The sequence below is a fragment of the Mchenga conophoros genome, linkage group LG8 (assembly GCF_057382185.1).
Source record: "Mchenga conophoros isolate Kocher_MC1m ecotype Shallow Benthic linkage group LG8, M_conophoros_male_GT1.1, whole genome shotgun sequence".
NCBI lineage: Eukaryota > Metazoa > Chordata > Actinopteri > Cichliformes > Cichlidae > Mchenga > Mchenga conophoros.
The window spans coordinates 28,281,256-28,304,766 of NC_140533.1; the positions used below are offsets into that span (position 1 = coordinate 28,281,256).

The 23,511-nt window shown below is 43.6% G+C and overlaps 1 protein-coding gene across 2 annotated transcripts; it reads left to right on the forward strand.

Moving 5' to 3' along the window:
* Positions 1–236: 236 nt before the first annotated feature.
* On the forward strand, positions 237–23,380 carry cep131 (centrosomal protein 131). 2 transcript variants are annotated; one of them, XM_085285433.1, is made up of 30 exons: positions 237–392; positions 2,490–2,686; positions 2,773–2,861; positions 5,497–5,608; positions 6,117–6,244; positions 6,557–6,661; positions 6,786–6,965; positions 7,101–7,218; positions 7,342–7,458; positions 7,987–8,182; positions 8,683–8,777; positions 8,858–8,977; positions 9,114–9,309; positions 9,409–9,503; positions 9,608–9,787; positions 9,875–10,066; positions 10,427–10,564; positions 10,642–10,767; positions 11,009–11,125; positions 11,309–11,338; positions 11,740–11,842; positions 13,438–13,639; positions 14,690–14,797; positions 14,963–15,080; positions 15,189–15,263; positions 15,718–15,860; positions 16,312–16,489; positions 16,650–16,846; positions 21,077–21,137; positions 21,244–23,380. In XM_085285433.1, the coding sequence occupies exons 2-30, from the start codon at positions 2,501–2,503 to the stop codon at positions 21,313–21,315; spliced, it is 3,777 nt and encodes a 1,258-aa protein (XP_085141559.1). In that variant the 5' UTR covers positions 237–392; positions 2,490–2,500; the 3' UTR covers positions 21,316–23,380. The 2 variants fall into 2 exon arrangements, with proteins under 2 accessions (XP_085141559.1, XP_085141560.1); XM_085285434.1 differs by lacking the exon at positions 11,309–11,338.
* The last annotated feature ends 131 nt before the right edge of the window (positions 23,381–23,511 follow it).

Below are 23,511 nucleotides of genomic sequence, written 5' to 3' on the forward strand. Positions count from 1 at the left end.
CTCAAAGCGTATAACGATGCAATGTGCGGATTATTTTATAATAATTTAGAGAAAATCTTGTTTTTTCCTTCACGTCTCCTTTTTTGCAATGTCAACCTAACCGTGGTTTGAGACGCGCCCCCCTCCAAGCCCCCTGAAATATGCGCAGCATACAGACGCCTCTGAACTACCAATCAGGTGCAAGAATGAGGAAGCTTTAGTTTGGTTTCCGCCAATCAGAAACGTCGAAGGGAGGCGATTGTCAGTGTTGCCACAGCGATGATGTTAAAGCGTTATATTTGTGCTGTGAGTCAACGGACTACTTTCACTGGTTATCAGAGGATTGTGTTGGGGATTAACTATCAGTGAGGCGTCCTCAGGCTCTCCAGCTATGGTGCCATCCCGCTTTTAAAGTAAGTACTTGACGCTGACGTTATTGCTTTTACGACGGGCGTTTTTGGCAGGTTGATGGGGCAACATTAAAGGAGTGAACAGTTAGCTCTGACCAGACTTCAGTTAAATAACAGCCGTTTTTATTTCTCTCCAGCTGAGCTACATCAGAGCTTTACAGATTTGATTTGCAAATCAGAAGCAGTGTTTTAATGCTTTTAAAGGGTAAAACAGACAAACACACCGATTTTCACAGGTTTAGCCAACGGGGAGACCAAGCTTACGCAGCTGTAATAACTGCGTTAGCTTAGTGAAACTAACGTTAGCGTGCTGGGGGTTTGTTTTGCTTCAGTTTCTCGTTTGTAACGACCAATAGAGACTTCTGTGGTTGAGAACAGACGATTGGCTAATGTAGTTAACAAAGGTACACCTGCCGGAGTGTCGGGAGCGAGCATGTTGTAGGAGAGCTGCTCGGAAAGGTAAACATTCACGGTAGCTTCATGCCTCAAACATGCCTTATTTATGGCTAAGTGGGCCGAACCAGTCTAAATAAATAAAAGGTTAAAAAAAAAAATTCACGGTACCGATACTGTCGCGTTATTTATAGCACGACGTTTTAATTGGAGGTATTTAAAACTAACGTGACTGGTGTTATTCTTCATTTGTTGGGGGGCATTGCAGCTGACGTCAGGTGAAGAGTCTCAGGTGAGCACCTGTGGCAGGAAGCACAGGTTGATTGGAGGTGTAATTAAAGATTTGGGATTTTCAGATTCCAAAGTTTGGGAATATTTTTCATAAAAATTAAGATAACTGCGCGACTTTGTTGTGGAAGGTGTTTCGGTATTGTGACCTTCCTTCAGTCCAGTGGTTCTCAAACAGTGCAGGTGGGGAGCAGCTATCATAAAATGACAAGTAAAGTCATTTTGTTTGTTTGTTGGATTCTTTTTTTTTTTTTAACTGCTGAGTTATTCATCCACGAAGCAGGTAGACACGGTTGCTTTAAAGCAATTACTGAAAGAGAAGCGTTGTGATAAACTCCATCCCACTCATTTCTTAATAGTTTGCTCCAGTGACTCAGAATGTCTTGCCATTTTTAAAGTAGTCTTGAACAATAGTTCTCCAGGCTTTCTGAAGGTCGTTCAAATTTTTTCTTTGGGAGTGCATTTCAGCCATTGGACTGTCAAAATTGATAGAATTATGCAGCAGCTTCTGGAAAAAGCCTGATTGGCAGTTGCTTCATTTTGCAGTAAAAGCATATCAGACTCAGAATCACAATCAGAGAGACTTTATTTATCCCCAAGGGATATGGAAATAAAAACACACTATCATGGCTCAGTCTCCACAGAGCCTGGACATCAGCATTACGGAAGCATTGTCAGATCATTTTGACAGAGAAAGAAAAAGCAGCGAACATCCACAGAAGAGCTTTGAATGTCTTTGAGAAACCCAGAGAACTATTCCTGAAGATGCTTGGAAAAGAGTTCAGGCTGTGCTGAACAATAAAGGCAGTCTTACCAAATATTAACCGTGCAAACTGTTATGTTTTTTTTTTTGCCTTTTATCATTGAGTTAATTACACCTCTAAATCATTCCCCTTTTTTTAGTGTAATGATGCAAACTCAACTAATTAATGGCTCTCTGGGAAAAACTTTGCCCACCCTTGATTAAGAGCCTGAGATATCTAAGTGCTTGTTCAATATTATTTAGCAATGTGAGTCTATTTTTCTGTATTCAATCTGCTCAAATGTAAAGCTGTCAGTTGTTAGGATTATGGAAAGAAGCAACTGTAGTATTTTACTTCTTTGTGATCCAGACAACTTGCGCTTTTCTCCTGTGTAGTAATCCTGGAGTAGGAGTGCATTTTAATTATAAAATTCACGTTATCAATGCAATATTACCACTATGCAGCTGTCCATCAGGATCATTCGTTAGTTTTCACATCTCTCTCTGTTTTTGAGCTGGTGTAAAAGTAGTGCGTGGTGTTGTTGTTGGTTACCACGGGAAACAAAGCGGCCAGAGGAAAAAATGGCTGTTATTTCCTCTATTGTTGTGGTTTCGCACATTGAATCCTCAGGGAAATGGCATTTGTGGCCGACCGTGTCGATTCAACTCTGTTCCAGGTTTTTAAAGGATGCACACAACACGCAGCCCTTCGTCCATCCCATCAGGTGTCTCAGGAGACGCCCTGGATCTCAGCTTGTCAGGCTCCCAGCTGTCTATGTCCAAAAGGCCCAGCAGTGCGTCGCCGGGGAAATGCTTCTCTCGCTCTGTTTCGGTCTCTGTGGCGGGCGATAGCAGAGGCAAACGCAACACTTTAGTGAGTCACAGATAATTAAATCAGAATGTAGAAATGCTTGTTTCTGAATTCTTCACATAATGTCTGGAATGCTCTTTATTCTGCAGAGCGACACCAGCTTTGGCAGCTCGCGATCCATCAAGAACTTGAGGCGGTCCAACAGCACCACGCAGGTCAACCAGCAGGCCAACATCAGGTGCAAACATAGAATCTGGGCACTGTACAATGAAGCACGTTCAACATAGCCAAGATGTCTTTTACTTGCACTTCTGCTGACATCAGCAATCAGGCTAAGCAGTCACGTGATTATGATTATTAATGTCATAAATCAACCCAGCTTTTATCAATCTATCTGTGAGCGCGTTCACATGAAAGGGACGATGTTGGCAGCATCTTAACTGGCAACAGAGCGACTGATTTTAACAAATGAAGATAAACTATTGGAAAAATATGTGGAGGTTAAACACAATACAGACTGAAAGTAACACAACTGCTGCAGGTAAAGCAGCAGGGATGTGAGTGTGTGTAAGAGGAAAAGTATAGTAAGTGCTGCTTGAATGTGTGCGGGCTTTACACAAAGAGCTGCTATCCTAATAAAATTCAGTCTATTTGAAGCCAGGAAGAAAAGCTGAATTTGTAAATTAACAAATTTAACTATTGGTATGACAGCTCCATCATTAAGATAAAGACAGTTGCGTACTCTCTTAAATTAATGTTTAGATGTGCACACAGTCTTAGATTGTATTCTTTCATCTGCAGTGACAGTGATGTTAAACAGTCTGTGGGTGAAGAATAAATACAAAAGCAGAATTCAAATAGAGACTTGGCCTACATACATGATTAACAAGTACTTTAGTTACCTTTACTTATCTGGTATTCTATATTGAAGGATAGAGAAAATAAAATTGTTTGTAGCAGCAGAAAAAAGCAAAGCTTCACCAAAGAACGCAGAGAAAGGAAAAGACGTCTGAGGGACCTTCCAGGAGAGGTGATGCTGTTTTCTGGAGAACTGATTATGATTTGATGTTTGATGATTTCTTATCTCAGTAATACTGTGAACCAGAGCAATGCACCCCAGTAAGAAGTGCGTTAAACCTGGAGTTATCTGGATAAGCTCCTGCTCCTTATTACAAACCTCTGTCGGTAATAGCACACTGTGACTGTCCGGCATTTGCAGCCCTGAATTTCTATTTCCTTATCTCTGACATTGACAATCTGCAGTTTATACAGAACACTTTGTACTGAGACACATACTCTGCTAATCAGCCTGGGAAAACCTGCTTTTGGGCTCTGTTAGATCATCAAGCATCATTCCACTAACGCACAAGATCTGAAATCTGAAGGTCATGTTTGTAGTCAAAAAGAATGCGTACATCTTAGATAATGTGCAGGCTTGAAGCCGTGTGTGTCTCTTTCACCTTTGCTCTTTAAACCAAAGTGTCTCTCTTCAGCGAGCAACAGCTGGCAGCCCTGACTCCAGCAGCTCGGACAATGGGAATTTTGGCGCCCCGGCTCTTGCATGATAAAGAGCGGAGGGGTGCCGGGTGGCTGTTGCTGGGGGTTGCAGGGTGCATAGACTTGCTTTGTCCCTCATTAGAGGGGGAGGGCTGGTACCTCTGGGGTCAGGTTACCCCCTTCCACAAGGACACAGTGAAAGGAGAAGAAGTGTGTGTGCATGCTGTGGTTGCATTGTGTGGCAGCTGCCGCCCTCCCCTTCCTGCCTCTGAGGATGCAAAGCTGAGGGGCTTTAAATGTAAAGACATACTAAGCACTCCCCTCACCCTCCAAAAGTCTCCAGAGTCCTTTTCAGGCTGTCATTGGGTCACTCGCCAGCCCTCTCCCTCTCGGCTGCTTCCTCCTCCTAAAGCAAAAAGTAAAGGAATGTGCAGCCTGAATAGTGTTGTCAGATTTCTTTTCATTGGGCCAGCTGGCTTCAGCCCCCTCCCTCACAGACACACACGCTCATTTACACACTTACACAGACGGAAACACCAGCAGAGGCCGAGCCAGACAGGAGGTCACCCTACATCTGTGCCTCACGACGGACAGCTTGGTGCATAAAGCTATTTGAAGGCTGCATGATGAGCCGTGGGATCAGCATATGCATGCGTTTACATGGGATCCATAACCCAGCCCATACTCCCCCCAGCAGATGGTCAGTTGCTGCATACTGAATTCCAGCGCTTGGGGCTACAAGAGTAAGGATGAGACGCGTTTCTGCAGCTGTCATTACAACATTTATCACAGAAGCTCCCACTAAAAGCCACAGCTCAAGTTTCTGCTTTGTGTCACTGCTAAGCCCCCGTGCTGCACCCAGATAGTGCTTTCAGCCACATTTAATGATGTTTTCAAGACTTTTTTGGCTTACGGGTAACATTTGAGTCTTTTAAAAAATAGCAAAAAAAGCAAAATCAAGTAAAGCTGCAGGTCGTGGAACCAGAACCGCAGTTCAGTTCACAATTCTTGACCACTCTTTAAACATTACAGCTCTCAACCGACTAGCATTCTTAACCGAGTATTAATAGCCTGATATCATTATTTTAGGAAGTTGAGTCTACGAGTGTACGTTCGTGCCAGATTTAACAGATTTTGCTCTAATTTGCACATCATGGCACACCCGTAGCTACATTACTGTTTTTTTATTTTGTCCAAACAGAAATAAAAATAAAATCGTGGTGACAGTCGCAGTAATGCGTCATGTTACAATGATAAAGTAATGTGAGCACTACTTCATAACACTCTGTTCTCAGTGGTATCCTTCCATGCAGATGTTCTTTCTGATATCATCTGTCTGTGTTTGTGGTCTAACTCCTGCCTGTTGTTTTCCTCAGTGAGGACCAGAGGGAGGACTACTTGGCCCTGTTTGACAGCAGCTCCGATGGACGCAAGAAGTTGGCGAGCCTGAGCAAGACCTCGCCAGACAGAACCACATGGAACATCCTGGTATTTACCTTCGATCTTATTCTCACTCTGTCGTCATATTTACACCTTTCATAGAGGAATTATTTACCGCGGCTCGCTGCAGGTTTCTCTTCTGCAAAAGTTTTATTTTGACAAGTTTGTCAAGTTTTCCAACTGATGTATTCATAAAAAACTACAACGTACAGTACTGCTATAACTCCACAACGGCCCGACAGGGATTCTCGTCTGGAAATGTTTGAATGCTGAAGACGTGATGAACACAAAGAGTGCCGATAAAAAGCTGATGAATGAGACGAAGCACTGAGGCACACTGTAAGGACAAGATCAAAGGCTGGAGACACTTGAATCTTGAAAAATGGTTGAAACAGTACGGCTTTACAAGCAGATACATTTCAGTTATTTGGCAGCTGAAGTAACCAGTAACAATGTTTAACAAACTCTTTGTGTCTTTCCAATCATACACACTTTCTAGATTGTCGTGTTTTGCAGTATTTCAGGGTGTAATGACTGTTTGTTTTCCACCGTTAAGGACGACCAGCCGAGAGCTTTCCCCCCGCACTCGAGCTCCCGCAGCACCGGCAGCATGGACTCTCCCACCAGCCTGAAGAAACGAGAGCCTGGCATCGCTCTGGCTGCCAGCTTCACTGCCAACAACAGGTGGGCCTCGTCTCCCACACACACACACACACAATAGTCCAGGTGTCTCCTTGCATTGCTGAATTCTCAATGTTTAGCCGCTTCTCGTATTTCATACCTGTTGATCACAGCAGCTGATATTTCTTCAGAAAATTCCACCCACACAGAATATTTCTTCCATGAAATATGTCAGAAAAAAAATCCTGCGTGGGCTGAGATTGTAATTGGATAAGAATATGTCTTAGTTATTTTAATGCCTGCGGGAGGATGAAGTGGGGAAAGATGAGCTGATGAGTCTGATTGTCCTGTTTTGGTTTTGTTATTTTTGCACAGGAGCAACAAGGGAGCTGTGGGTAACTCCGTCACCACCATCTTACACAATAACTACTCGGAGAAGCCGCTCACACCTAAGAGCTCCAACCAGAAGCCTTCTTTCAAGTATGTCCTGAAATCAAAGAGCTGCTCCCTCACACAGCTTCAGTGACACGTCGTCGATTATCTTCACATTTACAGTCCGCTTTGCGTCTCGATTAAAGTTTTTTATTTTCCGTTTTTCTTTCAGTAACATCTTGAAAGCCACAGCGAACGACGAGGTGTCGCTGGAGAGCGGCTCCCTCACTAAGTCCCAGAAAAATTTCTCCACCACCTCCCCCGCCTCCAACAACAAATCCCCAGTGTCAGCTCAGCACGGCAGCCCTGTCCTGCTACGGAGGAGGGAGGTGACAGAGGAGGAGGCTGAAAGGTCAGACCCACATGACAGTGTTTCCACTGTGTGCATGTGAGCTGCTCTGTTGTTTTTAGTCTGGGCGACCTGAAAGTAGTGGTAAAACTGACGTTTGTCCAAAAAACCACAAGCACTTCTCTTGTGTATCTGCAGGTTTATTCAGCAGGTGAATCATGCGGCGGTCACTATTCAGCGCTGGTACAGACACCATGCCAAGAAGCGACACGCTAACCAGGCAGCGCTCAAACGCATCCTTGACAGTAAAAGAAAGGTATCTATGTGCCCCTGCAGGCTGTCTCACAGCTCCCCTTTTATTCGGCGTAATATTAACTGGGTTTGTCTTTCTCCTTGTTTTGCGGCTGCACTGAAACAATCTGCATCTCTCCTGTCGAAGGAGTGGGAGGAGAGAACAGAGGAGGAGCGGCGCCTGGAGCAGCAGCAGAGGAAGGACGAAGACAGGAAACGGATTCGTGAGGAGAAGGCTCGTCTTGCCCGCCTCGCTGCCATCCAGGTGCTCACCTCTGATTACACAGCATGTGGTTCCATAAAGTTATGAGACTGAAGCAGAACAGCCTCAGATAGCTTTAATCTTGGATGTTATATTTTATAATGCAATTGTGAAACATGTTTCGTTGGACCTTCGTAGTAAAGATTTTCATTTAAAAACTGCATTAGCAACCACAGACTGTATGTCAAAGATGGATGTCGCCACTGTGAGGTCACCCATTGGTTTAGGACTCAACATTAGTGCTTTTGCTGTAAAGTTGGACGTTTTAAAATTGGAGTCTGTGGACTGAGTTGTTTCTATAGCCAGCCTCAATTATTGGATTTTTGGCACTAGCTTCATTTTTTCCGGCCTGCTGTTTGCTGTTGGATGTTATGCAACTGTGTAAAACTAAGAGCACCATGTCCATATATGAAAGGAGGCTTTGTGGATCCAAGTCTACTTTGTAAAGACATTGATTGTCACTTTGTGTCTGAGTGCTGCACAGTTTTATCATCAGCATTACGTTTATCTCCCCCTGCTGGTCTGTTACAGGAGCTGCAGCAGAAAAGAGCTCACAAGGCTGCAGCAGACACACAGCACGCAGCAGAGGCGGAGCCTGAAAACCTGAGGCAGACCGCCGTGGTAGGCCGAAAGAAACTGCCCAAGATTTCCCCGACCAACAAAAGTCCAGCCTCACCGAGCAACAACAGCCCGATGTCGCCCACAGATGTTAAGACGAAGAACACAGGTCCACATTGTTTCACTTTGCAGTGGAATATTTCTTATATAGTGCTTTTCTACTAACATGTCTCATTCATACACACGTTCATAAAAGGCCTTTTTCCTACATCTGAGTGCTTTCTATCAAACATTCACACTCAGTATCTTTCAGTATCGCGGTTCTCGAGCAGCAGGGGTTGAACCGCCATCTTTCCAATTAGTAGATGCCCTCCTCCACCTGCTGACTCCCACATAATTACTGTTAATGTGTTTGCAGCTCATTTTAGGACACAATGTCTCATTATTTTTCATTAACAAATATTATAGGAAGTAATTTATATTCAGTGGAAAATCCAATGTAGTCTTTAAAAATATACAGCGTATAAGAGCCCTGGTTGTTGTTATTCAGCACTATAATGTAAATATTACAGCTACCTACAGTCTTGTCTGATTGCCAGGAGAGTGTTATGAGTAAGCATGAATAAAGTAGCAGTAATATGTTTATTGATTTATTGTTTCTTTCCACAGACTCTAATCTGAATGTTGTGGCTGACTTGGGTGATCTGACCTTCAGAGCCATTTCCCCAGCTTTGTCCAATCACAGAGGCTCTCAGTGCTCCCAGGTACCTCCTTAGCTCTCCAGGTAATCGATTCTTTGTCTTCCTTGTATTGATATGTTAAATAAATATTTTTGGGTTTGCAGGAGGACAGAGCAGAGGAAGACAATTCCCAGGAGCCACATCAGAGGAGTGAGAGGAAACCGATCCGTAAGGAGAAAGCTCTCCTGATCCGCCCCACTGCTACCAAAACAAACACGCCTGATGTACGTGCTTTGTGGTAATCCCTACTTGAGTGTTTAAGTGATGTTTTAAATGAAAATACTATTTGTATAGTCGTGATGTAAAAGTCTCCCTCTGTTTAAAAGTTGTCCTTTGTCTCCCTCTGGTGGTGTGACACAGGGACCGCAGCACATAAAAGTGCAGCAGGCCGCAGAGACGCAGCACACTCTGGAGGTGGAGTTGGAAAACTCGAGGCAGACTGGTGTGGGAGGACGTAAAAAAACGCCCAAGATTTCCCTGACCAACAAAAGTCCAGCTTCACCGAGCAACAACAACAACCCGATGTCGCCCACAGATGTTAAAACGAAGAACACAGGTCTGTGATGTGTGTCTCGGTCCCAAAAGACTTTATTAAAGACTGAAACGAAATTGAACTACTTTGCATTTAACATAAATAGTGTCTTTGTTTCCACAGACTCTAATTTAAATGTTGTGGCTGACTTGGGTGAGCTCAGCTTCAGAGCTGTTTCCCCAGCTCTGTCCAATCGCAGAGGTTCTCAGTGTTCCCAGGTAAAAATGAAAATTTCCAATATTCCTTGTTTTACCATGCATTTTCTGTTGCTAATTCTTGCATCTGATCATTTTTAAACACATTTGCTCTGTTTGTGCTCCAGGAGATCCTGCAGAGGTCGGTGAGCGTGGAGGACCAGAGGCAGGGAGCCTCATCCAGCAGGGCTCAGTCTAAAACCACCCTCAATGAGCTGCTGGACACCCTAAAGCTGTTGGAGGAGGAGCCGGAGAGGCTGTCGGAGCCGAAGTGCTACCGCAAAGAGAAATACGCCTGGATCGATGAGGTCAGCGCGTTATGTTGCACTAATTTTTATGGTTTTTCTTGTAAGAAATTTTGTGAACTAACAATGACGCTGTGGCTGTAATTAAAGGACGGGGACTCCAACTCTTTGACCACTGATAACCTGGAGCGTCACGGCCAGCTGAGCCACCACCCTGCACTGCCAGATGGGGGCGCCCTGCTCTCTGAGGCCAAGCTGCAGAGTATCATGAGCTTCCTGGATGAGATGGAGAAGTCAGAGCAGGAGAGGCCACGCTCTGTCACCTCAGGATCACACCGAGAGGTCAGTTTATTGGCTAAAGCGCCACAATGTACTTCATTTAGCAAACTGACACAGATTTGAACCTTTCTGACCAGTTTGGGTTCTTTAAAGGTTTGATTTAGAATATTTAACAGAACAAAACATGTATTATGTTTAAGTAAAGGAAACACAGTTAGGTATACTGGTTAAAAAATAACCATAAATCTCTGTGGGCTGAGAATAAACAGACCGTGACTGTGTGCAGGTGTTTTTCCCTATAATTGCTGAGGACCATCTAGTTAAGCCAGCCCTTTAAATTTATGGATAGATGTTCTGTGAGTCTGTCCCTGGTTGTTTTATCTAAAACTGAAAGGTGACATGTTGGCTTCGCTGTGCTTTCAGGCTGTTTTGTCTGAGGAGGAGCTGGCCGGTGTTGAGCAGGCGTCGGCCACTGCTGCTGAACTCACCGGCTCCATGATGAGGATCAAACTGGAGCTGGAGGAAAAGAAACGCACCGTCAACATGCTGCAGACCGCTCTGGTAGGAGAGATTAACACTTGTCGCTGTTTTTACCTGCTTTAGATGGTCGCGCTTACAGCTCGTGTCATGTCTGTCAGGCCCAGCAGAGGGAGCTGACGATAAGACACGTGAAGGAGACGGAGAGGGAGCTGAGCAGGAACTTCCAGCTCCAGAAGGAACAATATGAATCCACCATCCAGAGACACCTCACCTTCATCGATCAGGTATGCACTCGTTTCGTCTTTGTTATTAATTTACGTGGTTTCTACTCGAATATTTTCAAACCTTGTTTGTATAATCGGGCCAATAAAGGTTGATGTTGGTCCAGACAATGATGAAGCAATACAGCACACATGCAAAGAGTTGGTAAACAAGATGGGCTTGTCTCGACGGTCTTCGATGTTTTCCTGTTGAGTGTTTCAGTGTTTTTTAAACATCACATCTGAAAAATGTTTGTTTCTTCAGCTCATCAATGATAAAAAGGCTCTGAGCGAGCGCTGTGAAGGAGTGGTGGGAGAACTGAAGCAGGTGGACCAGAAGTACACCAAGAAGATCACACAGATGCAGGAGCAGCATGAAATGGTAAGAGAGGTCCCGAGCGCTTGTGCAGATCTCTCCTGCCTCTGCTTTGCCTCCTGCGTGACTATGTCGTGCTTTCTTGCAGTGCTGCTTTTGTTTAATTTTCTCTTTTCTCTCTATTTCCCCTCCTTCTTCTTTACTGTCTTTCTTTCTTGTCTGTACACGTGTTTTGTTTCCTGCTTTTAGGTGTGGCAAATTCTCGGTCCCTTGTGCGAGGTAACTTTTTTTCCCCTCTTCTAACTAAGTCATCTTTGGAACAGTCGTTTCCTTCATTCTTCCATCATTTGTCATTTCATTTTTCCACACACTGTTTCTCTTGGCCAGTCTGTTTGCATGTGAGTCTCTTTCATTTATCTACATTTTACATTCAGATGAAAAAGCTTACACTTCTTGATGTTATTTAAGTTTTTCTTTGCCAAAGATTTTAACCCTACTTTTCCTTTTATTACCTTTCACCATCACTGTCCCAGTGTCAAAGTCACCTAAGAGCACCCTACTTTGTTTAGAAAGACAGATACTGTGCTGCTTGTGTATTAAAGATCTTCATCATTTTGGTGGCGCTCAACTTTGATACCATAATTTTACCCTCTCCCCTTCCCGACTCCCTCGCTCAACAGGAGATCAAGAAGTTAAAAGACCTGATGAGTGCCACGGAGAAGATCCGACGGGAGAAATGGATCGATGAGAAAACCAAGAAGATCAAAGAGATCACAGTCAAAGGTAGCGCAGACAGAGCCTGGAAATCTGAGCTTACAGCAGCTTTACCAAAGCGCTGCTCAAACACACAAGGCAAAGAGGAAGAATGCACCCTGCTCCAGGAAGACGTTTTGTTTTTATCAACACTTTTGTTCACTTTATATCAAGAAAATAAATATTTCTGATTCCATGCTCTCAGATTCACATATCGCCTTTTACTCATTCAGATTTCATATGAGATCTGAAACACAGTTTCCTGACAAAGGTATCAGACGGTGTCATGGAATTTATTCCCATTTATAGCACCAAATCACAACAACAGTCGCCTCAAAGGTCCTAATAATTAAGGTAATTATTAAGAGAAACCACAACCATCAGATGACCCTTACATGACCAAGCACTTTGGCAACAGTGGGAAGGAAAAAATCCCTTTTCAACTTACCGGTTGAGGCTGACAGGAGGAAGACAAGACGAACAACATGTGTGGATATATATTCATATATGTAAAAGCTCTGTTTTGGTTTAGTCTTAACAGGCCTTCAGCTTTTCTTCTGTGCTGATAAAGTCTCAGACTTTTCACGTCCCCGAACTTTGCAGGTTAATGTTGCTACGCACTTCAGAGATTCCTCCTGCTTGGCACCTGTTATATCACAAGTGCACAATATGACAGCAAAAACATAAGCAAACAGTGTAATGAAAGCAGCACTTTGCATTCATTTGCATTGAGATTATTTATCAATCAGTCTATTATGCTGTTTAACAAGATACCAACAGAGGGCCTTCCACTTTGAACTTGAAGGCCACAGTCAGCCTCAAAACTGGTAGAAACTATTTGAGTTCATTCGTGTTCTGGTTTTGATTTGAAGCTGGGAATATAATTATGTTCTCTTTATTTATTTAGAGAGGTGTGGTAAATATTAGCTTGTAATGCCTTGCATCGATATTTGTAATATAACAGTCTTTTTCACTGTTGAGCTCTGCAGTGGTTCATGTCGGACAATTAGCTTTATGGAGGCTAATTAAAAAGGTAATACTGATTTAATTAGATCGTTTAATGTCAAGGAACCTCAGAGTGCACGAAAGTGGACTTACAGTGGACCAAAAAAACGACTTTAGTAAGGATGTCTTGCTCTTTGCCAGTAGTCTCACACAGCCTCTGGTAAAATTATCTGCTGTCTGCTGGGTCCAAGGTGTGGCCTTTCATTTACTTTGGCATAGTCAGAGCTGTATTATGTGCTTGACAGTTACCAGACAAATGCTGGTAAATAAACTAAGTAGTGCAAACACAGCAGTTGTTCTGTGTGTAGCTTGGATTATGGGCAAAATGAACAACAGTTTCCAAAAGCTGACCGTGCTGTTCCACTGCTCTGTCTGCTGTGGGCCGCTTCCATGAAACGTCACAGGCTGTTGTCAGCCAGAGCTGATGAGGCGTTTGTGGCAGGCCCGAGGATGTAGAACTGTATTTCAGAGGCATTTCTCTCCTGTGTTTGCTTCTACTTCACTAACACGTTCAGGTTTTTGATTAAAGAAGTGAATATTAAAAGTTTGTCCTGTGAGCTTTAAACATCGTGCAGACCCTGTCCACCTAAAGCTCGAACATTTTTTCTTCCTCCTCTCAGGCCTCGAGCCCGAGATCCAGAAGCTGATCTCTAAACACAAGCAGGAGCTGAAGAAGCTGCGGACGCTCCATGAGGCGGAGCTGCTGCAGGCGGATGACCGGGCCGCCCAGCGCTACGTCCGGCAGTGCGAGGACCTCCGTCAGCAGCTGGAGAAGGAGAAGGAGGAGCAGTGCCAGAGAGAGCGGGAGCTAGCCAAACAGAGGTGGGCGTGTCACAGTATATACTCTGTCTACCTGCCCAAGGCTCTCTATGCTCAAACAGATGCAACAGAAACAGCTAACATCAGCATTAAACTGTCTTGGAATCAGTTTTCAAGACTACATGAATTTCCAGCGCACAATGTTTTATAAACTTTTAGATCAGGCATTTATGGGGGTGGCACTCAGTGTGACATTCAAATCTTGGATTAGAGAAGATCTGAGGCAAAAAAAACAACATCCAAAATGCCCTTTTCTTCTTGTGCTTGTGCTACAATCAGCTGACTAACACGTGTTCTATATTTTGATCAATTTGACCCCATTTTGTTTTTAAAATAAGGTAAAACCTTCTTTAGCTACAGTCCTCGTGATTTCCTTTTGGTGAAAGGACAAAACCTCTTTCATGGGCACCAGTGCTTTTATATGCAGGAAAGCCCTGCTAATGCAACAGCATCATTAGGCATTAATACTTCCACTAATCCTTTCCTGTTTTTATAGTTTTAAATGGATTAATGAGATACATTAGCTAATCTAATGGTTGTAGCGCACACCAATAAAAACATCTCAATGCTGCAAAAAAGCCCTCAGTCAGCCCTTTGCTCATGCAGGGAGTCAGTGCTGGAAATCCTGAAGATGATGGAAAATGCAAACTTGGAACAATGGGCTTTCCTTTCGTACGAAAATGAGACTTTTGTTTGCATTTTATATTAATTAAATATTAAAATAAACTCAGACATTCAGATCAATGTGCTTACATTAAAAAAAGGTGAATTTTATTTACTTACGCAGGTTTAGTTTTAAATTTAAAGTGAAGTCCAGCTGACGTGAAGATGACCTTCCATCATTAAAGTTTACTCTGCATGTTGCTGATGAATATTTTTAGTGTTCACATGGTTCAGATGAGAGACAAAATAAAGATTCTGGCTTTTCATGTTACTCACATCATGGCACACACCAGTCCACGTTAGCAGCTGTTTCTTAATTAGACGCCTGCGTGTTTTACAGGCTTTTGTGCAGATTTAGTCATCGTCTGTGTTTGTGTGTCTGTCTCTCAGATATGAGAAGCAGCTTCAGGAGGAGGAGGTGTCTCTGCAGCAGCAGCGCAGGCGTCTCTACAAGGAGGTCGCTGATGAGAAAGAGAGGCTGGCCCAGCTGGCTGCAAGGTAAGGTCAAAGGTCAGGTTTATCTGCACGAGCTATTTTAATGGATCTTTACAGGATCCTTTCCCATATAACACATCCTTAATGAGTCAACAGTCTTTTGGCATATGGGATGAGTGTTGATGTTTCTGTCCATCTCCAAAGCACTGGTTTGTGTTTGTGTCACAGGCAGCGCGCTGAGCTGGAGGATCTGCGGCGGCAGTTGGAGGAGAACAGCTCTCTGGCTGGACGAGCCCTCAAAGAAGAGCTGGACAAGACCAGGGAGGAGCAGGAGAGGAGACATCAGGTGAGGACACTGCAGAGCCGCGTCAAGAGCCTGAAATAAGTCTGCGTTCTATCAGCATCACGAGCATCCATCTGAAAGTCTCACGCTGAGTGTTGTTTGTGCGTTTAGGTGGAAATGAAGGCATTACAGGAGCGTCTGGACATCGAAAAGCAGACGTGGGAAGAAAACTACAAGAAGAAAGAGGTTTGTGCAGCCTTGTGCTGTATCTGCTCTCATTCGCTTCTTCTTTTCTTCAGATTGAAGTGTGGCTGCTGTATACTCTGTCAGTGGGAAGTGTTTGACTAACTGACATGTAGATATCTAGGTTACCTTCTCTTGCTTGTTTGCCTGGGATTATTATCCCTTCCCTTTCCTTTTTCCAGTTTGTGTATCAGTTTCAGACAGAAATGTTGAAATGTGCGTGTCACAACACAGGAATGTGGCAGGTTTCCAGCTGACCTCTACCCTCCAGCTTTCTCCTCAAATCAAACTGTGGATTTGTAGCAAAACATGAAACTGTTTCTCAGAGAAAGCAGAAACGCTGACAGTGGAAAAAGAATTAAAAAGGGCGCGATGACAGATGAGGCTGAACTGACAGTGTTAGAATTCAGTGCCATGTGTGTAGACTAACAGCATGCGTGTTTCTGTGTGTCCACAGGAAGCGTGGCTGCTGACCCGTGAGCGCGAGCTAAAAGAAGAACTGCGAAGAGAACGTGACAAAGAGATAGAGCTCGCCATCTGGACGCTGGAGGAGGAGACCAGCAAGGACAAAGAGGAGTGTGAGAGGGCAGCGGAAAACAGGTGCGTGCGTGTGCGGGGGTGCGCGTGCTTGTGCGTGCGTTTGTGTGCGTGCGTGTGTGTGCGTGCGTGCGTCGTGCGTGTGTGTGTGTGTGTGCGTGTGTCTAATTTAGACAGTGTGACATTATTAGACATTGAATACGATACAAAAAATCTAGCAACCTGGGTTGTTGCCCAGTAAAGATTCACTACAGTTTCTGCTGTTGGTGGCAGATTTATCTCTGTGTTTTTTATCATAGAAGTTTCATCATTTAGTGAAATATCAGTGAGAAACTTTCAAAGGTCCCCTTTTACCTAAATTTGGATCCAAGGCCCATTTAGTAGCTGTGACTCCTTCTGTGTCAACATCATCTCTAACGTGGATGTGCTTTAATAGTACAGCATTGGGCATTTTTTAGTTTGTTTTTAACAACTATATTAAAAGTCACATTTGTGTTCTGCATTCCTTTTACAGGCTAAAGCGCGTGAGGGAAAAGTACGAGACCGAGCTGAGGGAGCTGGAGCGCTCTGAGAGGACGGCGGTGGCGAAGCAGCAGGACCTGAGGAAGCAGCAAATGGAGACGGAGGGAGAGCTGATCAGACTGCAGGCCGCACTTAGACAGAAAGAACAGGAAACTGAAGAGATCACGCAGGTAAGGAGCATCATTCAGAGAGAGAAACTAAAATTGCAGCTTAGAAGTGATTTGAGATTATTTGCCGTATTATACATTTACTAGCCAGTGGAAAGTAGACACAGAAATGGAAAATATGTTTAGACAGATCCAGTAGAATTCCTCCAACTTCCCTCATCAGGCCAGGGACAAGTTGGCGGAGGAGCGCCGCAACCTGGCGGAGGTGATAAGGCAGGAGTTTGCCGACCGCTTGGTGATGACGGAGGAGGAGAATCACAGGTTGAAGGTGGAGGTGTCAGAAGTCCGAGCGAGGATGCGGCTGGAGGTGGAAAGGGTCACACGGGAGAAAGAGGAAGAACTGGCAGAAGTCCACCAACGGTAAGCTGGAAGGGACAAAATGATTTAAGTAAAATGGTAAATTTTAAAAGCGAATTGTATTATTTTTCAGTTTTAAACCCCTAAAAACACAATTAAGCTTCAAATATCAGGTCTAATTCTTTACTAGCACAACCTTTAACTAGTATGGACCATTGTTGAAACTGGGAACTAATGAGAAACAACAAATATTACATCCTTTGGATTTACTGGGAAAGAGAGTTGAGGCTCGGGTGTGAAATTGATGATTTTCAGGGTTTTTATCGTTAAGAGAGGACGACGTTACTCTCAATGTTGTTGGCGCATTTCAGGAGGACGCTGCTAATAAAGTTACACAATTATACAGTGAATTTGCGTTTATTATTATATTTACAACATACCACAGTTTTTGTCTTGGTCGTATCATTTTATTTTGTTGTATTTATCCACGACACCTTAAATGCCGGTCTGTGAAAATATTGTCCGACGTTAAACTGATCTGTGGTGCAAAAAAGGTTGGAGACCGCTGTACTAGAAGGCTGAGCGGTACCACTGGTCACCACCTGTAATTTTTAAATGATCTGTTCTGACATTAACTTTATGTGTGTAACCATTTTGAAGCCAAAGCTGTGAGTGAGTCACCATCTCCAGCTGTCTGCCTGTGGATTTAGGTCAGCAGCAGTGTCCAAACATTCAGTAGGTCTTGTCAGAGGCCTGCTGGCTGCTTACAGATTCCCCCTGTTGAAGGTGCAAAGAGAAATGTTGGCACGCGGCTTGAAAGTGAAGCTCAGACTTAATAAAAGGTGGAACCTTAAGCAGCTCCACTGAATGTCTGCCAGTTTGTAAGAGATGCGAAACACGAGAAGGACAGAGGGTTGGAGCAATTCTGAAGGTGACCTGATTAACGTGAACGCGACGTTCAGTGCGGCTCTGAAACGTTTGTCTCCTGAGCAGAAGGCCGGCTCTGTGACACTGAATCTGATTAATAAACATTCAGGTACTGTGGCAATTTTCCAGATGTTCAACCTGGCTGCAGCACTGGTGACATCCAACACTGGTGCAGGATGGCTTCAGTCGGCGTTTCAGGTCATTAAAGTATCAAGATGATTCAAGTCAAGGGATTCCTGGGAAACTGGAGCTGACTAGCTTACAAAGGCAGCACACACACGATTTCCTAAATTATCAGCATATTATTTATCAAGGCTCGCATTTCAGTTTATTCTTAATGTCAGGAAATGTCACAAGGAAGGCAAACATACTAAAGTGCAGCACCTCAGTTCATTCTCAATCTGAAACCACCGCTAAGCAGACTGTCTTCTCATTTCCTGTGCCTCACAAGACTTAAACAGCGTGTGGGTGGGGTTAAACAGAATAGGAAATGCTGTGTAAAGCCTGTGTACATACACTGGCCTCATTATTTGAAGCTTAGGCTGTGTTTAATATCAGCAAACTTCACTGTGACAGCATATATCAGGCACACAGATTAGCCACTTAAACACATTCCCAAAGCACCTGGCAGTGTAGCTTTAGGAAAATATCCCTGATGTGTGACTGTGAGGGTCTGATACAGTCAGGATCACTCTTTGATGCTTTTAATTATTTTATTTTTAGTTTGAGGAACATATTAAGAGCTCTGCTTTCTTTTCTTTACTGAGGTTTAAATATGCAGACCAGATCGTGACACATGTAAACCAGGGGTGTCAAACATAAGGCCCGGGGGCCAGAATCATCCCAGCAAAGACCGGATGGCTTTGAAAAATGTGAAGTACCCCAAAGTAAATAAACACGAGGCAAACGATTAAATTGGAGAAAAGCTCCAGCTTTCCACTGTTGGCTATAGAAGCTTCTGCTCGTTACAGTGTGTCCACAGTAAGAAAAACAAAGATCAGTGAATTAATGGAAACTTTCTGTTTTCTAAGTACAGTCTGACACTGAGGCACCAGAACTGCTTCTGTAGTTCTTTCATTTACTACAGCAACGTTTCTTTATTATGTAGAAAAACTAAGAAATGCTGTTGAAATTAGATTTTTCTTTTATTTTTGTAATTAAAGGTTTTTTTTTAATTTTTGAACATTTAAACAAACATAACAATACAAAACAACAAAAACCACACTCGGTGAGGGGAAAAAAAGGGGGGGGGGGGGTGAGTAATTATAAATAAACTGTTGCACACACAAGACTCTTAATTCTTATTCAGACTGTATCTCACATTGTCATCATGCTGTAGACCCATAAAAACAGAAGCTGTCCCATGGTTCTGTTAGTCTCTGTCTTGCTGCTCAGTCTTCCCAGCATTGTCTCGCGTGCGGCATTTTCAGTCATTTTCTCCTTCCACACTTTCAGGGTTTGAGTCCGAGGTTCTTTCCAAAGTGTTAAAATAAGACGAACACAAGTCACAAGCCCAGTGTTTAACACTCTGAAGCCTGCTTTGTCTAACCGTGGCACCTCGCGTCTGTCCCCCAATAGGCACGATCTCGGTGATCTAGGTCATTTAACTTTCACCCAGCTCTTCATATATTTTCAAACATTTTCCCATATTGAGGAGACCAGTGGACATTCCCATAAAGCACGTACTAGCGTACCTTTTTACTTCTTGGCACTTCCAACACAGGTCATCTTTACCAGTTCCCATTTTATAAAGTCTCGTTGGTGTGTAATAGGACCTGTTGAGAGTTTTATATTGGATACATTTACTTCCAGCCTCCCTAATGTAAAACCCATTTTCAGAGATGATTGAATCTCATGTTCCCTCGTCAAAGGAACGATCCAGATCTTTTTCCCAAATACTTTTAAGACTTTTACATGTGTTGTTTTTAACCCAGTGACATCAATTATACCATTTCAATGCCTTTGTAAGTAAGAGTGGAAGTAGAAGGAAATTCTCTTTGAGACAACTTTATTTGATCTTTCAGACAGTCTCTCATTTGTTAGTCTCACCAGAAATGGCCGGGTTCTTCCAAGTTAAACTTTGCTGTCAGATCTTTAAAAGACATGAGTGTGTTATCTTCATATAAATCACTTATTAATCTTATGTGCCACTGTGGCCAATAAATTCTTTTTGTTTACCTTTTCTATTTTTGGGTTGTGTCACAGGGTGCATATGTTTGAAAGTATGGGGACAGATTGTTGCCACACCATTTTTTGAAAACTTTAAAATAGGGTTATCTACTCTATTCCCTTTATTGTCCGGTTTTTGAGCCAGCACCTCAATGGGGGTAAATGGAAAGGCCGATTCACCTTCCATTATGACCCAGTCCAGGTTTGAATTTGTTGCTGCCCAGTGTTTACACAGCTTGGACATTTCAAATGACATGCTGTAATGTTTTATGTTGGGTAGGGACAGACCCCCTTCTTTTCTCGGTTGGTACAGTCTACCAAGATTGATCCGAGGGCCACCATCCCAAAGGAAGTGTTTTATCATATTAATAATAATAATAATAATAATAATAATGGATACTTTATTGATCCCCATGGGGAAATTACTTGTTTTTTCTCTGCATTTGACCCATTCACTCAGTGAAGCAGTGGGCAGCCCACTAAGCAGGCGCCCTAAGAAAATTTGTGATGAAATACAAATTGGTATCATTCCAATGAAATAATTAATCAGAGGAGCTACTACCATCTTTATTGTATTTACTTTGCCCCATAATGTCAACTGCAGCGTGCCCCACTTCTCCAAATTAGTTTTAATCCTACTAAGTAGTTTTCCTACATTATCAGTCATAATCTCATCAATATTCGGATTAAGTATTATTCCTAAATATTCCATCCATTTTTTAAGATATTTCAGCTAAACGTGTGTGTGTGTGTGTGTGTGTGTGTGTGTGTGTGTGTGTCACTAACTCCATCAGCAGAATGTGAAGAAACAGCTCCTGTGACTTTATACCCACAATTTTGTGTTTGTGTTGAAGAGGTATCAGCAGGAGCTGGACTATCGTTGGGGCTGTACATTTGTGTAACCACACTTCATACCACAGGATGGCGCAGCGAGTCGTTTAACCTTTATTTAAACAGGTAGATCATTAAAAACACATCTGTATTTACAGCCCGCAGAGAAGGAAAGCCTCTTCAAATGGGGGCCAAAAATAAATTAAAAACCTTTCAACACCCCCGCCACTCTTGCGCATATTTACAAAAAGCATTTTTTACCAGTTTAACATGTTTCAGCTCCCATTGTTGGGAAGTGAAATGAGCAAATCCAAACCCACGACCCAGCAATGTTTTATTAACGTCCTCTCGTCTGTGCGTTACCAGAGTGAAATCGGCCATCTTGAAGAAGGAAGAAACCGTCAACAATCTTCGGAAGCAGCACGAGGTAGGACGGGACGTGCAGTCTGCCTGTCGGGGCGTGAATGATATGAAAGCACAGTGATCAGGAATGACTGACAGACGTGTCTAAACAATGCTCTCTCCTCTGATAGGCCGCCCTGAAGAGGGCGGATCACCTGGAGGCCCTGTGGGAACAGCAGAGGAAGCAGCTGCTGGAGAAGTGACTGACAGGATGTCCAGTTTCATCTCTCTGTGGACCTTTTCATCAGCGTGCCCGTCCCGACACGCCGGGGTCCAACCATTGTGATGCTGCTTTTTCTTTGGTTTGTTTGTTTTTCCTGCAGCGAGACAGGACCTGTGGACCCTTTGAAAGTTGAACAAGTTTCAGAATTTTGCCCTACCTCACTTTAAAAATACAAAAATTGGTAAAAGCACTGCACACCCCTCCTCGCTCCGTTCCCCTGACCGTCACGAAGGAGCATGTTGTGTTTGAACGTCCTCATTTAAATGCCACAGACCAGGTGAACTTCCTGTTCCTTCTTTTTTTCTTTTTTTTCTTTTTTTTGTGAATGTTCCTCTTCCTGTCTGGGGCGCAGAAATGTTCCCCACAGATGTGCTTCACCGAACAGTTCCAGATGTTTCTCAGACCAGCCCAGGCCTGCACCGGTGTGACATGGGACACAGTGGGGGTTGTTCTTCTTTCGTCTGGAGGGCCGCTCACAACCAAGGCCCGAGATCAGCCATGAGCATGAGAGCTGACGCAGAGCTTCTGCCTTTTTTTTTCTGTTGAGTCATGCATTTTTGTCCCAGCGTCCCCTCAAGGCCAGCGCTAATTACAGGACCCATACCTCCCCCCACTTCTCACTGCAGCCCAGCTCTGAGCGGTTTGTTTTTAACCAAACTTTAGACCTAACGAAGCGATTTGATGAAATTTACTAACACAGATTTCAGACGTTAGAGAGAGTGTAGGATGTTGTTAGAGCGATGAGACGTAAAGGCAACTTAAAGGAAACTGAGCTGAGGAGAGCTTGTGGTCAGATGATTGCAGAGTGGCTTCTGAATGTAGGGAAGAGAAAAAAGAGAGAAGAGGGACTGAGGTAGATGTTGGGTGAAGCAAAGGAGGAAAGTGCATAGAAAATGTTTATAGGGTTAGGAAAGCAGAGCTGGGACCGAGCAGGGTGGTTTGGTGGATTTAAGGGGGCACGAATCATGTGACCAGAGCTTCAAAGGCGGCGCTGTGACAGATCATGACTCAAACATACGTAATATGTGTTAAAAAAAAAAAAATCACAGAAAGTCATCGGGGGGAGGGGATTTATCGGTTCGTAGACTGAGTAGGGGAGGGGTGTTGCAGAGAGAAACTCTAAACATGGAAGTAAGGCCTGTTATTTAGGTACAGCATGATGTGACTGCAAAAGCCCCGGCAGTCTCAAAATTAGACCCCAGATGAGAAAATATTTATTCTTTCATCTTGCTTTATTTATTTTAGGACTCGTACACGACCTTCGTGGTGTAATATGTCCACAGAAAGGTCAAGGTTGTGAAGGAAGCTTTTCTCAAACCTTCTCAAGACGAAATTGTATTTTATTCCTTCTGTGAGGAACATTTACACGGTTACTAAGTGTGACGGTGAGACCTTAACCGCTCCATTTTTAGTCTATCTAAATACAGTATGTCAGGTTTTTTCTGACCTCCAAGTCGTCCAGGCCCCAATGTGTGAAACGTAATCCACCGGGACCCTGCTGGTTTAAAGTCGGGTTAGTTTGGCCACATAGTTAACCATTAAACCTGAATCAATGTTAACCCTCTCTGCTTAGCACAGATAATAATAATAATAATAATAAAAAAAATCCCACATGGGTGGTTGATGTGTCACACGCTCCCTGAGTTTCACTGTGAGTCAGCGTGGAGGCCTCGAAGCTGAAGCCGCCACTGTGGCCGTCGGCACAGCAGGCGGGGGGCAGCTTGGCTCGGACACGACAGGGGCGGCGATGTGAGTTGGCATTCCTCACGCATGCCCGTCCTACAAGTGCCAGTGAGCCTTTCTTTTGTGTGTTTGCATGTGTTTGTGTGTGCTTCCTCTCCTCCCCATTGTGACCTGCATTGACCCCCACACGCACACATTCACTGCAACATTATACGAAGCATTCCTGCTCTCTCCTGCTCAGCATTACATCTATAGCTCTTGAATGCACTAGTTCATTTTGTTTTAGTCTGTTTTTTATGATTATTCATTGTGATTCTTTGAAAAACTGTGAAGAGAATAAAAGGCAAAGAATGTTTGGAAAACACGCCGTGTTCCTCGTTTCTTCTCGCTGTGGGGAAAAAAGACAAATGTTTACTTGTTTCTGTCCTCCACCCTCCCGTCGTCCCTCGCTCTCCATAACTCATGAGCAGGAGACGAAGAAGCCTTCAGTCTC

Coding starts and splice junctions, on each gene's coding strand:
- cep131 (XM_085285433.1), top strand. CDS start 2,501: ATGCACACAACACGCAGCCCTTCGTCCATCCCATCAGGTGTCTCAGGA. Junction 6,966..7,100: donor ACAGAGGAGGAGGCTGAAAG/GTCAGACCCACA, acceptor GTGTATCTGCAG/GTTTATTCAGCAGGTGAATC. Junction 13,640..14,689: donor CGGGAGCTAGCCAAACAGAG/GTGGGCGTGTCA, acceptor TCTGTCTCTCAG/ATATGAGAAGCAGCTTCAGG.